The sequence below is a fragment of the Hyperolius riggenbachi genome, chromosome 7 (genome assembly GCF_040937935.1).
Source record: "Hyperolius riggenbachi isolate aHypRig1 chromosome 7, aHypRig1.pri, whole genome shotgun sequence".
Classification (NCBI taxonomy): Eukaryota; Metazoa; Chordata; class Amphibia; order Anura; family Hyperoliidae; genus Hyperolius; species Hyperolius riggenbachi.
The window spans coordinates 18,410,198-18,423,309 of record NC_090652.1 but is presented as its reverse complement, the minus strand read 5'-3'; the positions used below and the strand labels follow the sequence as shown (position 1 = coordinate 18,423,309).

The 13,112-nt window shown below is 42.8% G+C and overlaps 2 protein-coding genes across 20 annotated transcripts in view; one reads left to right on the top strand and one right to left on the bottom strand.

The window, feature by feature from the left end:
• LOC137524117 (uncharacterized) overlaps positions 1-13,112 on the bottom strand; it is a 515,954-nt gene that overhangs the window by 429,527 nt on the left and 73,315 nt on the right. The window lies entirely within an intron of this gene.
• Positions 1-13,112, top strand: part of LOC137525933 (signal-regulatory protein beta-1-like) — a 36,023-nt gene that overhangs the window by 19,304 nt on the left and 3,607 nt on the right. Inside the window, exon 4 of the mRNA XM_068247140.1 lies at positions 1,119-1,226. Within this exon, the coding sequence (XP_068103241.1) occupies positions 1,119-1,226 (108 nt within the window). The remainder of the gene's footprint in view (positions 1-1,118; positions 1,227-13,112) is intronic.

The following is a 13,112-nucleotide window of genomic DNA, read 5'->3' as shown; positions in this document are numbered from 1 at the left end:
CTGGTCCCTTTTCCTGGAACCTCTTATATGTATTACATTTATGACTGCATGCCGACAAAAAGCATGTTACCTGTGCAAAGAAAACAGACATTTCCCGCATTTAAAAGACAGTTTTCCCTTTGAAACTTTAAAATCGATTTTCTCAAAAACTATAAGCTCTTTTTGCTAAAAAATGTTTTCCTCTTGTACCCACTCCCAATGTGCACATACCCTGTAAATTTGGGGTATGTAGCATGTAAGGAAGCTTTACAAAGCACGAAAGTTCGGGTCCCCATTGACTTCCATTATGTTCAGAGTTCGACGCGAACACCCGAACATCGCGGCGATGTTCGGCGAACGTTCGCGAACCCGAACATCTAGGTGTTCGCCCAACACTACCCACTACATTAACAACCCAACATGTTTCGGTTCCTCTATAAATTGGGACCTTCCTCAGGGGAACAAAAAGTGCTAAACGTACAAGGTGCTAAGCACTAAAGTGCATTAAAAACAGTACATTATAATTTATCCCAACAAGTTACAGTATGATAGCATGTTGGCCTAAGCAGCAGCTAACCGAAGCTCTGGGCAGCTCACTCTTAAATAGCGGAGTAAGTGGAGAGGTGGGAGGTGTGGGGAATCTATCCACGCCCCCCTTCCTAATCAGTAGAGACAACCCCCTGAGGTGTACTTGACCAGTTGGTTAAATAACTTCAACAGGGGGACAGTGGTGGAAGGAGGGCACAGAGAGAGGACCGGGAAGATCAAGAGCCTTCCCTCTCTATAGGTGAGTATCTTACTTTTTTTTCAGTCACTTTAGTGTTACTTTAAGTATATTTTCTGTTTTACTTCTGAAAAGTTCTGAATGTTTATATAGATGTTGTGGAACTATTTTATAAAAAAAAACACTTTCAAGAAGAAAGAATCCTTACGTTTTCACTGAGCAATATAATTAACATTTTCCTGCCACCAAACTGACGTTTTGTGAATGCCAGGAGTGTGAATGATGCCTGACTTGTAACTTCAGTATGTCAGCCCTAAACCTGCAGTGATGTAGAAATAACAGCTGACTTGAAGTCATAGAATAGTCCCTGTGCAATACTCCTAAACAATCCTGTTGTTTGTTTATTCCCTTCCAGATCTGAAGGCAGCATATAGGACACACACTATAAGTGCTGCTGTATTCCTGGCATGTGGCTTGGCAGCTGTAATCATTGTGGTTTTGCTGATCAAACATAAAAGGACAAGTAAGTAACTAGAATTATCTTTTATCTATATGCTGTTTACAGGTTGAAGTCGTTTTGAGTAAACTGGTCGTACGATTGCTTCCTCCTATACACACTGCAGGTGAGAAGTATAGGCTTGATTAGGTCTCAGTTTTAGGTGGAGCCCTCTTTATGTTTTAGAATCTAGAAAACATTTTGTCACTATTACAAGTGACTTCCTAGGCTCTGATGAGGTGCAGAAAGAAATACCCAGACACTAAGTTCATCTGGGCAGCTGACAAGCAGTAGTGTCACTGATTCTTTATGGTCCAGCAAGGCTCACCTACCACACTCTACTGGCCCCCAAACTTGGTACCACGCTGCAAGTGCCAGACTCCTGCAGGTACACTACTTCTGCTCGTCAGGTATTCAAAGGAAAGAAGAATCGGCACACAACTGGCTACAGCAGTTGCTTTTACTGGAGCAAACAGGCAAATACACAAAGTTTCACTAGTGGCCCTTCCTCAGGTGTCTGCACCAATACAAGCAATTGCTGGAGCAAGTTGTGTTCCATCTCTATATTCTCTCCTTTGTGTCATTGTTTCTTCTCGGCTTGTCAGCTACTGCAATGTAGGCCGTACTCAGTGGGTGAATGGTGAGAGCTTTGGCATGGAGCTTACACAGTGCTGTGCTAACTGATCCCCGTCTGGTTAGTTGCTTGGCTCCGTACCAGAGGTTGCATGCAGCAGTTTTAAACCATATGGCATACAAAACTCAGACAGCTAACAATTACTGCAACCTTTGGAGAGGCACAGGCTTAGTTAGACCTGCAAGATAGGACAATGCATTGAACTTTCAATTGCCAATCTGCTGAACCACAAAGGTAACCTTGTTTACACAATGATATGACTTATGACCCTACTCTACACTGCTGAATTGCTGATAAGATTTACACAGAGATGACAGCATAGATAAAGATGACATGAAGACATTCCAGCCCTTGAATGCATGTTAGCTGTTCCCACTACCCACTCGCATTGCCCGTGCATGTGACAAGTGTGCTGCAAGTGGTGTAAAGTGCTTACTATGTTCTCCTGTTTTTAAACACTTATCAGTTGCTGTAAAATTGTAAGATTTTTTTTTTCAATACTAATTTTTATTGAGAATAAAGACATACATAGTGTCAAAATATCAACATGTCTTAAGTTGTATAAAGAGGGTGAAGTAAGGGATACAAAAGAGAAGGTATCAAAGACAATCTGACAGAATTGTATAAAATCTTCAGTCTGCAGTCCCAGAGACTCTGACAATAGCCTAGATGTAGAGGTTGGCAAATGTCCATTAATAGCTTTCTTTAAGAGTTGAAATGACTGTGATTTAATGAAATAGAGGGCGTTACTATACTGAGTGTATAAGTTTTAGAAATGGCATAGGGACAGAGATTAGTGGTATGGGAATAGGAGGAGGTTTGGGAAGGCTAAAAGAGTTATGCTGGGTGTATAATAAGTTTCAGTCATAGAGGGTAATTTTTTTTTTTTTTTATGTAGATTGTCTTGACGTTGATTTTGTTTTGAAATTGGGTTAATAGTAGTATATAGGGTATGAGGAGAGTAAAGACATGAAGAGGTAGAGAATATTAGCGAGTAGCTGAGAGAAAGAGAGAAGAAAGTGTGGGGATGATAATGTTGGAACTTGATGTGAGTCACAGTGGTTACAGACCTCGTAGCGTATTTTTAAAGTAGCATGGATTGAGAATAAGGACAAAGGGCCTAGTTGGGATGTGTTAATTGTTGAGGTATAGGGGAATACAATTGGAGTAGTGTGAGGTGTGGGGGGATAATAAGCAGTCTGGCTTCCCTGGATTAGTAGAAGTGGGGATTCAAGGGGGTCTATAGTCCGGGGTAGAGTAGGTCCAGGGATACCAAACTTTGTGAAATTTGTCTCTTAATGAAGCAGTCATTAGTTTCATGGATTTAGTCCATGAGACTTTAATCTTAACGTCTAAGATAGTGGGTGGTGGCGATATTTTCCCAGGATGTGGCAATAGAAAGTCTAGTAGCTGTAAATATATGTGTGATAAGTTGCATAGTGTGTTTGTTTATGCCTGGTATGGGTTTACCCAATGGCATGGAGAGGGGCTCCAGGGGGACATGAGTGCCAGTTATGTCCAACATCATGGATTTAATGTTTTTCCATAATGGACTTATCAGGGGACAAAACCAGAAAATATGTTCAATAGTGCTCTTCTCTCCACAGCCGCTCCAGCATAGGTCAGGGGTGCCAGGGTATGTTTTAGATAGGATCTCTGGGGTCAGATACCAACGGTATAACATTTTGTAAATATTTTCTTTGATGTAAGTACACATTGAAAAATGTTTGGCATTTTCCCATATATCTTCCCAATCATGCAAGGAGATGGGTGTGGAGAGGGAGCTTTCCCATTTTGACATATAGGGGTGTGAGGGGATTAAGGAGCCCATTTTACTATGTAAAATTGTGTAGATTTGCGAGATTAGGCCTTTCTGGTGTCCTCTATGGCCACAGAGTCGCTCGAAGGGGGTATTTGAGGAGAAGGAGGTGGATTTGTGAGTATGCTTGTGTAGAAAATGGCTAATCTGATTAAATTCCAAAGATGTTTGAGGAGTGAAAGTAATCTTTTCCTCCAGGGCAGACCTGGTTAGTAGCTTTTTAGTGAGTGGGTCTGTCCGGTTATGAAGGTTAAAGTAACCGAACGAGAACCATTTATTCATAAAGCTCTTTGAGGTCCCAGAAGGAAAAGATGGATTACCTAGTATTGGGTATAATGGTAAGGGGTTAGATCGTAGGTGTGCCATGTGTACAGAGGTTTCCCATATGTGTAGGGTGAAGGTAATCGTGGGGATAAGATTAGGATCAGATAGTTTGGGAGGAGGCTCTGCCCAAATAAAAAACGCTAGAGATAAAGGGAGTACATTAGTGGCTTCTATAAGAGCCCATTTGGAAAAAACCTTGAAGTTGGTCCATTCAGTTAGTTATCTTAAATGGGAGGCTAAGTAGAAGTATTTTAAGTGAGGAAGACCTAGTCAGCCTAATTCTCTGGGAGAGAGGAGCACAGATTTGAGAACTCTAGGTCTTTTATGGTTCCAGATTAATTTGAGGAACTCAGATTGTAGATTGGAAAATTGAGACGTGGGAACTTGGACTGGAAGGGTCTCAAAGAGGTAAAGTAGACTAGGGGTAAAATGTTGATTTTTAGTGAATATAGTCTTCCTAGCCAGGACATTTTGTATGCAGTCCATTTATGAAGATCCTGGAGTATCTTTTGAATAAGGGAAGAGTAATTTTGTTTATATATTGTTTAATGTGTGGGGATGAGAAAAATTCCTAAGTATTCACCGTATATACTCGAGTATAAGCCGACCAAGTATAAGCCGCCCCCAACTTTTACCTGAAAAACGTAAAAAAACATATTGACTCGAGTATAAGCCGAGGGACACCCGGAAAATATGGAGTCTGCATGGAAGGTCTCTGCAGGTGTTAACACTGGTGGCAACAGGTGAGCATTGTGACAGGCGGACAAGTGCAGATCAATATGGATCAGCTACTGTTATGCTCACTGTATGTATGCGAGCGGACTAGTGGTTAGCAGCAAGGGTCGGCATGGCAACTGGGCTGGCAGAAACTGTGACCACATGGAGGGTCTGCATGGAGGAAACCAGCAATAGTATGCACCTGCACACTTACAAAGAGCTGCCAAGGGAAATGTAAGTCCAACAACAACAGTGATTCCTACCACTCAGAGCAGTGTCCAGCTGTGCAACTTGGCAGCCAGTACTTCTTCAAAACAGAAACCCTTGCTACACATTTATGTTATAGCCCAGGGCAAAAGATACGGGTTGTTCTATCTTACCAGTCTGTCAATTCAGTCACTGGCTGGTAAAGGCAGGGTACCGTAAGTTCTGTGGACTGCCAATAGCTCCTCCGTTTGTGTACAGCTGCCGTTTCTAGTTGAGAGTGTGTCCATCTGTACAACTCCCCTTGGTTCCTGCCCAGTCCTTCTGATAGCTCCCCTTGTCTGTGTACAGCTGACGCTCCTATTTGCAGATTGTAGTTACCACACTGACAGCGCTGGGACACGCTGAATACAGCACACATTCAGCACGTGTCTCGCCGTTCCGATCTCCTTCTTCCATTTCCGCATACATCAGTGAGTAGGTGGGCCAATCACACTGATTTGCTGAATGCTGAAAATAGAGAGATGGATGTCATGTGGTAGTGGAAGAGGAGATCGGAGCGGCGAGACACGCGCTGGATGTAAGCTGTATTCGGCATGTCCCAGCGCTGTCAGTGTGGTGACTACTAGCTGCAAATAGGAGCAGCAGCTGTACGCAGACATCGGGAGCTATCGGAAGGACCATTCCGGAGGCAGGGGGAGTTGTATGGATGGACACACTCTCAACTGCTGCAGAACACACTCCACATGGCTGCGAGGGACACGCAGCTGTCACCGCTCAGCCTCACTATTGATTGTGGTGGCTGCTACACTTCGGAGGGGCTCACTAAAAAAAATGACGACTCGAGTATAAGCCGAGACCCCCACTTTTGGACCACTTTTTTGGTCTCAAAAACTCGGCTTATACTTGAGGATATACGGTAAGGGTTTGTGTTCTCTATTTGTAGGTATAATGAGATTGTAGGGTGAGTAGTAATTCAGGGGGGATTTTGATTGGTAATGCTTCAGTTTTGTCTTGGTTAAGTTTGAAATTAGAAAGAGATTCAAATTCAGAGATAGTCTTGTGTAAATTTGGAAGTGAGATTAGGGGTTGCATAATGGCGAGAAGAATATCATCTGCAAATAATGAGATTTTATATTCATGGTCATTTTGTTGGACTCTGTGTATATTTGGATTTAATCTAATTGCTGAGGCAAGGGGTTCTATACTAATAGCAAAGAAGAGGTGTGAGAGGGGACATCCTTGTTGCATGCCATTGTGGATTTGGAAGGGGTTCGGAGAGGCATAAGGGAGTTTGATTGCGGAGATTGGTGAGGAATAGAGGAAGCGTAAGAGCAGAATGAAGGGACCATCGAATCCTTGATGTTCTAGAACTCTAAATAGGAAAGGCCAGGATAATCGGTCGAAGGCCTTCTCTGCATCCAGACTTAGGAGCAGAGAAGGCCTTCCGGATTTATTCATAAGTGAGATTAGATTGATTGCTTTTCTGGTGTTATCTCCAGCTTGGCGACCTAAGATGAAGCCCACTTGGTCATTGTTGATTAATGAGGTTAAAATAAGGTTGAGGCGATTGGCTATTGTTTTAGTAATAATTTTCAGATCCGAGTTTAGTAGGGATATCGGTCTGTAACTTTGGGGGAGTTGTGGGTCTTTCCCTTCTTTGGGGATCACTGTGAGGAGAGAATTGAGTATAGAAGTAGGAGGGTTTTCCCCTTTCATAATTCTATTAGCTAGGGTGATCAAGTAAGGCATTAGAGTGGTTTCAAATGTTTTATAGTATGAATAGGAGGGGCCATCTGGTCCTTGGCTTTTTGAGGAAGGGAGTAGTTTTAGGACGTCTGAGATTTTGATGGGTGTGATAGGGGAATTTAACCCCCCTGGCGGTATGAAAAATTCCGCCAGGGGGCAGCGCAGCAGGAAATCCCGTTCAAAGAACGGGATTTCCTGGAGGGCTTCCCCCGTTGCCATGGCGACGGGGCGGGATGACGTCACCGACGTCAGCGACGTCGGGACATCATTGGGAGTCCCGAACCACCCCTCGGCGCTGCCTGGCACTGATTGGCCAGGCAGCGCACGGGGTCTGGGGGGGGGGCGCGCGCCGCATCAGATAGCGGCGATCGGGCAGGGGCCGGCGGCGATCAGAGTGCTGGCGCAGCTAGCAAAGTGCTAGCTGCGTCCAGCAAAAAAAAATTATGAAAATCGGCCCAGCAGGGCCTGAGCGGCACCCTCCTGCGGCTTACCCCGTGTCCAGCACGGGGTTTCCGCTAAGGAGGTTAATTGCTTGTGTTGGTCGTCAGAGAGTTTAGGTAGTTTAAGTAGTGCTAGGAAGGCATCTACTGCTGATATAAAAGAGGGGCCATTGGATTGGTCAGGAAGGTTATAGAGTCGTGCATAGTAGTCCGAAAAGATTTGGGTGATTTTTTTGAAGGTCATAATGTGTTGTGCCTTCAGGATCTTTAATAGAATAGACTGATTGTTGGGAAGATTTAGGGTTTAATTTACGAGCTAGAATTGTATGAGGTTTATTGCTCCTTTCAAAGAATAGTTGTTTGGACCATCTCAAGCTCTTCTCCAACTGCAGTGTTCTCCCCAGGCTCTTTTAGCCGGGTGCTCCACCCAGCTAGATTTGGTGACCACCCGGCTGTCATCGGCTCACCTTCTCACCACCTCCTATGCTGTAAGCAGAGTTGCACTGCATTTTCATCTCGCCCCACCCGGCTGCTTTTTCCTGCCGCCCGGCTACTATTTCATGCCACCCGGCTGGAAAAAAATTCTGGGGAGAACACTGAACTGGGTCATTTGGAGGGAACGAATTTCTTGTTTCATTTGTTGCATATTGGAGTAATGGGTGTGTGAGGGGGTAGATTTGTAGTTTGGTTGGGCTATGGAAAGGGATTTTTGGAGAGATAAAAGTTTTTTTGAGGCTAGTGCCTTCAGCTATAAAGAGGCCTCGTATGAAGGCTTTGTGGGCCTCCCAAACCATACCAAATGAAGATATTGAATGGATTTCAGTGTTAAAGAATGATTGGAGCTCTTCTGTGAGTTTAGATATTATAGGTTTGTCATGTAAGAGCAATTCATTCAATCTCCAGTTGAATGGCTTGTGGGGTTTATGGAGCCAATTGAGGTCTAAAGTGACACATTGGTGATCAGACCATGCCATGGATATATCTGAATCTTCCAACAGGGGTAGGAGGGAAGGGTTAGCGAAAAAGTAATCAATACGGGAGTGTGAGGCGTGAGAGGGGGAGAAAAAAGTATATTCTGTTGAGGTTGGGTTACATATTCTCCATATGTCTAAGAGGTTATGTTTTCTCATTAACGCTCTAAATTTTCGTGAGTTGCGGCCGTGTGTAGAACTCGATTGGGTGAAGGGGGAGATTGGATTTATGAATAATAGCTACCCCAGCTCGTTTGGTCTGTCCAGAAGCCAGATATACCCCAGAACAGTGTCTGTTATTCAGACGAATTGGATCCTGTTTGCGTATATGTGTTTCTTGGAGCATTGCAATGTCAGTGTCCATTCTTCTGAGGTCCCTTAGAAGGGAGAGTCTCTTCTGGGGTATATTAAGGCCCTTTGTGTTCAAGGTGAGATGTTTAACCATGGTCTATTATTTGTGAATTATTGTATGTGCAGGGTAGGTCAGTCCACTGTGACTCATTAAGACAACAGAGTAACCAAGCAGCTCAAGGTGACCCAAACTACTAGGAATGTATAGGGGATAAAAGGAACCAAAAAGCCCTCCTACTAAAAAAGCAAAGCTTGGTGTAATTGCCTTCTTAAAACAGAAGGAAATTTGCAATAATTCAGTTATAAGTGAACATTTGTGGTTACCCACAATGCCCTACTGAATATGCAAATTATCCCTTATAACTGAATTATTGCGAATTTCCTTCTGTTTTAAGAAGGCAATTACACCAAGCTTTGCTTTTTTAGTAGTAGGGCTTTTTGGTCCCTTTTATCCCCCTATACATTCCTAGTAGTTTGGGTCACCCTGAGCTGCTTGGTTACTCTGTTGTACTGGTCCAAGCCCTATCTCATACAGCTGTATCAATCCCTGCCATGTACAGATGAGGACCAAAAGTCCGAAACAGGCTGTCTACATGTGGGTTTGATATGGCTGTGTAAAACTTAAAGCTATAGGCTTGCTATAAACCAGCGGTTCTGGATGCTTGCTTGGCTTCACAAGGGCGAAAAGGGATAATTTGCATATTCAGTAGGGCATTGTGGGTAACCACAAATGTTCACTTATAACTGAATTATTGCAAATTTCCTTCTGTTTTAAGAAGGCAATTACACTAAGCTTTGCTCATTAAGACAACTAAGGGGGAACCCGGGAACATGGTTCAAGGATAACAACATAATAAAAATAATAACTGTTAACTGCAATAACAAAATATAAAAAATGCCACTGTGTGTTATGTGGCCACATAAGGATACAGCTAAAGATAGCTGTTTGAGTGAGATCGCCTCAGAAATGCCCAAGTCGTATAAGAGTCAGGCAGTTTCGAATGTGAATCTCTGAGGCACATGTGAAGTCACCAGGGGGTGACAGCCCAGGGACCGCTGCAACAAAGTATAGTAGCATATATAACCGAGATCAACTGAGATATAACATTCAACGGGATGAATGCATCATAAGGCAGGCATCAGAGCCAGTAATATAGGGAGGAAGGCCCTCTGTTGGTGTAGAGAGTAGGTAGTTTAGTTTAGCTTGGGAGGGCTTCCATTTTCTCAGAATTTTTGGTATACGTCAGGGATCGAACCGGTACTCTTGTTCAGTCTGAGATGTGACAGGTTTTTCTTGGAGGAGATAAAGCTGATGGAGATCTAAGGTGAAGAGTGGAGGTAGGAGGTGGGGGTCTGAGACCCATCTGTTTTAGAAACATTGGAGCGTCATCCAGATCTGAGAGTGGGAAAGTCATTCCTTGGCGGTTGACTATGAGGCGAAAGGGAAAGCCCCATTTGTAGGGTATGTTTGCTTCTCTCAGGAGGTGAGTGACAGTCTTGAGAGCTCTACCTTTTGCTAGTGTGATTAATGATAGATCGTTGTATATGTTACGGCCAGCACCCGAAGTGTGGCCACTTCCCGTTCTGGCCGGCCACTTTGGGTTCTGGCCAGCCAATGTGCGAACTGGCCGCTGCGCTGCGGCCAATGTTAGAATTGGAATTTTTCCCTCGGAAGTTTAATGTTTTCTGGCCGTCTCTGCCTAAATGTATCAAAAGTAACTTAATTTAACGAAATGAAGCCGGCGGCTTCCGCTCTCTCTCCTCCCCCCTGTCTCCTCTCCTCCCCAATGCTAGCAGCGGGGGGGGGGGACGACATGCGTCCCCCAGAGTCGTTCGTCGCGGCAGGCAATCCTGCCGTTCCTGCAGAGCGGGTGCTGGCAGAAGCGATGTCTGCAGCCTCCCCGCTCTGCTTCCCTGCAGCCACGAAAGACTCTGAGGGGACTCGCGTGTTAACCCCCCCCCCCCCCCCCCCCCCGCAGCGCCCATAGGAGAAAGAGAGAGAGAGAGGCAGGGGGAGGAGAGATAGCTGAAGTCGGCGGCTTCACCCGTTAATTGCCGCCGGCTTCATTTCATTAAATTAAGAAACTTTTGATACATTTGGCCAGAGACTTCCAGAAAACACATTACATTTCAGAAGGAAACATTCCATTTCTAACATTGGCCACAGCGCAGCGGCCAGTTTGCACATTGGCCGGCCAGAACCCGAGGTGGCCAGCCAAAACGGGAAGTGGCCACAATTCGGGTTCTGGCCGTAACATATATATAAAGCTTGTCCTCTTTTAATGTAGTCTAGTGATTATATCTTTTGGTCTTTGTGCTGTAGGTGAGCGCTCTCCCAGTGATCTATGGGCTCTATCCATATGCCACAGCTCATCTGGAATGTCTGGAGCAAGTGATTTAAACAGTTCAGTTAAATGGGCTTTAATTTGGTCAGGTTTCACTGACATTGAGACCCCCTTCACACAAATGTTTTGTCTCCTGTCTCTGTTCTCAGAGTCCTCCTGTGCTGTGTGAAGGGATTTTGGGTCAGTTTGCATAAGACTTTGTTCATCCTTCAGCTCTCCCTGCTTCTGTGCTAAAGCATCTATTTCATTTTCCAGGGAGCTTGGGCGCTTGTGCGCTCTCCCAGGCCTGCAATATCTGTTTTGAGCTCCTGAACAGCAGACATGATTAAGTTTTGAAAAGATTCGTTAATAGCTCGGAATTGCTTTTCCAGAGCAAAGTCAAGTATGGCAGTAGTGATAGGGGTTAAGTCATTGTTTATACAGGCCTGGTTCTGAGGAGCTTCTGCATGGTCCTGGTGTCCGGCGCCATCTTGGATCCTGGCTGGGCAGACAAAGCGATCTAGCGTGCCCGCTTGCTGAGACATTGTCAGAATTCTAGCAGTTTTATTTATGCAGGAAAACCTGTCATATGTGTATGGTTTAAGTTTTAATGTTCTATGCAAAATGTCATTGTGAACTGTAAAGTTATAGTACTTTATATTTCTCGGTGACATCTCAGCATTTTCCAGGCTGTGAGGCCTATAAGATTATTACTACAAGATTATTAGCTACAAGAAGTCAAAACATTCTTGTTTGTTAGAGGCATCTTTCAAATGCCAAGGTCGCGATAAGCGTACTGTGCAAAGATTGACTGGAAACAAGTTAAACTTACATTACTGCAGTAATTATATATGCACATGTTCTTAATTCTTACACATAGATATTATTAATCTAAATATTAATAATCAATACAGTCCTTCTAAAGAAAGAAATAGTTATTGTTAAACCCTATATAATATAATTTAAATACTTTGAATTACAGTTAAAAAGCTGAGTTCTGCAGTGAAAGTTTCAAAATACATTCGCTGTTTTCCACAAAGTTGTTTAGACTATAATTTTTCTTTGGAATGTCAATAATAAGTTCCAAGGTTTTTGTATTGTCCCGTATTTAGGACAAATGATGCCACCTGGCGGTTTTTATAGTCTTATAAATAATACTATTAATATTGCTTGTTATTTGTTATGAAATACTGACCTCTGCCGGTTAAAATTATATATTTATCAATCAGAAAGACAAATATATAAAACATGATTTTATATTATTAAGATTTAATGTGCAATTATTTCTTATATGATTGTTTTAAGAGAAATTATATAATAAGCTTTATATTTAAATAAGTATATTAGAAGCCCTGTATGCTTCAATAAGCCTTAAATTGCTGAAGACTCTCACAGGTCTGTGTACAGTGTCAACCTGACCAATCTCATGTCTGGGAAAGTACCAAGACATTCCAACATAATTAGCAGAGAACAATTTATCAGAAATGCGTCATGAATGACATTGTTTAGTCTCAATATCTGGGGCAGCCAGCAGACAAGATGGCTGGTGACGTCCATTTTTAATTAACTGCGTCAGAAATGACCTGATCAGAATTTGTAAGCACTCCAAATGACATTAATTCCCACAAGATAAGGTAATTAAGGAATTTATAAACAATAATATTATGATTAAGGCATTCAAAACAAAAAAGTGTTATGGGTATTTTAAATGTCAAAGATAGCGAATTGACGCATGGGAGCTTTAGCCAATCAGAACCTGGGATTCAGGGAAAGTCCAGTTTAGGCAGCCATATTGCATCCAACCCCTATAAAAGTAGGGGCTGAAAGCTCATAGTTTGCAGAAGCCCAACAATCTCCTGAGAAGACACATGAGGCAGAAGCTACCTTCCCACAAGTGGTTCTAGATGCTGAAGAGATGACAGAGAAGGGGTAATATGCTTAAAGAGACACTGAAGCGAAAAAAAAAATATAATATTATGATTTGTATGTGTAGCACAGCTAAGAAATAAAACATTAAGATCAGATACATCAGTGTAATTGTTTCCAGTACAGGAAGAGTTAAGAAACTACAGTTGTTATCTCTATGCAAAAAAGCCATTAATCTCTACGACTTTCAAAGTCGTGGAGAGGGCTGTCTTCTGACTTTTATTATCTCAACTATAAGTGAACAGTTTTCTTTTTCTCTGCTAGAGGAGAGGTCATTAGTTCACAGACTGCTCTGAAAGAATCATTTTGAATTCTGAGTGTTGTGTAATCTGCACATATTAGAGAATGATGCAATGTTAGAAAACACACTATATACCTGAAAATAAAAATATGAGATTATTTTCTTTGCTGCTAATCTTCTAGTAATTATTCATAGTACACAACCAATTCATTA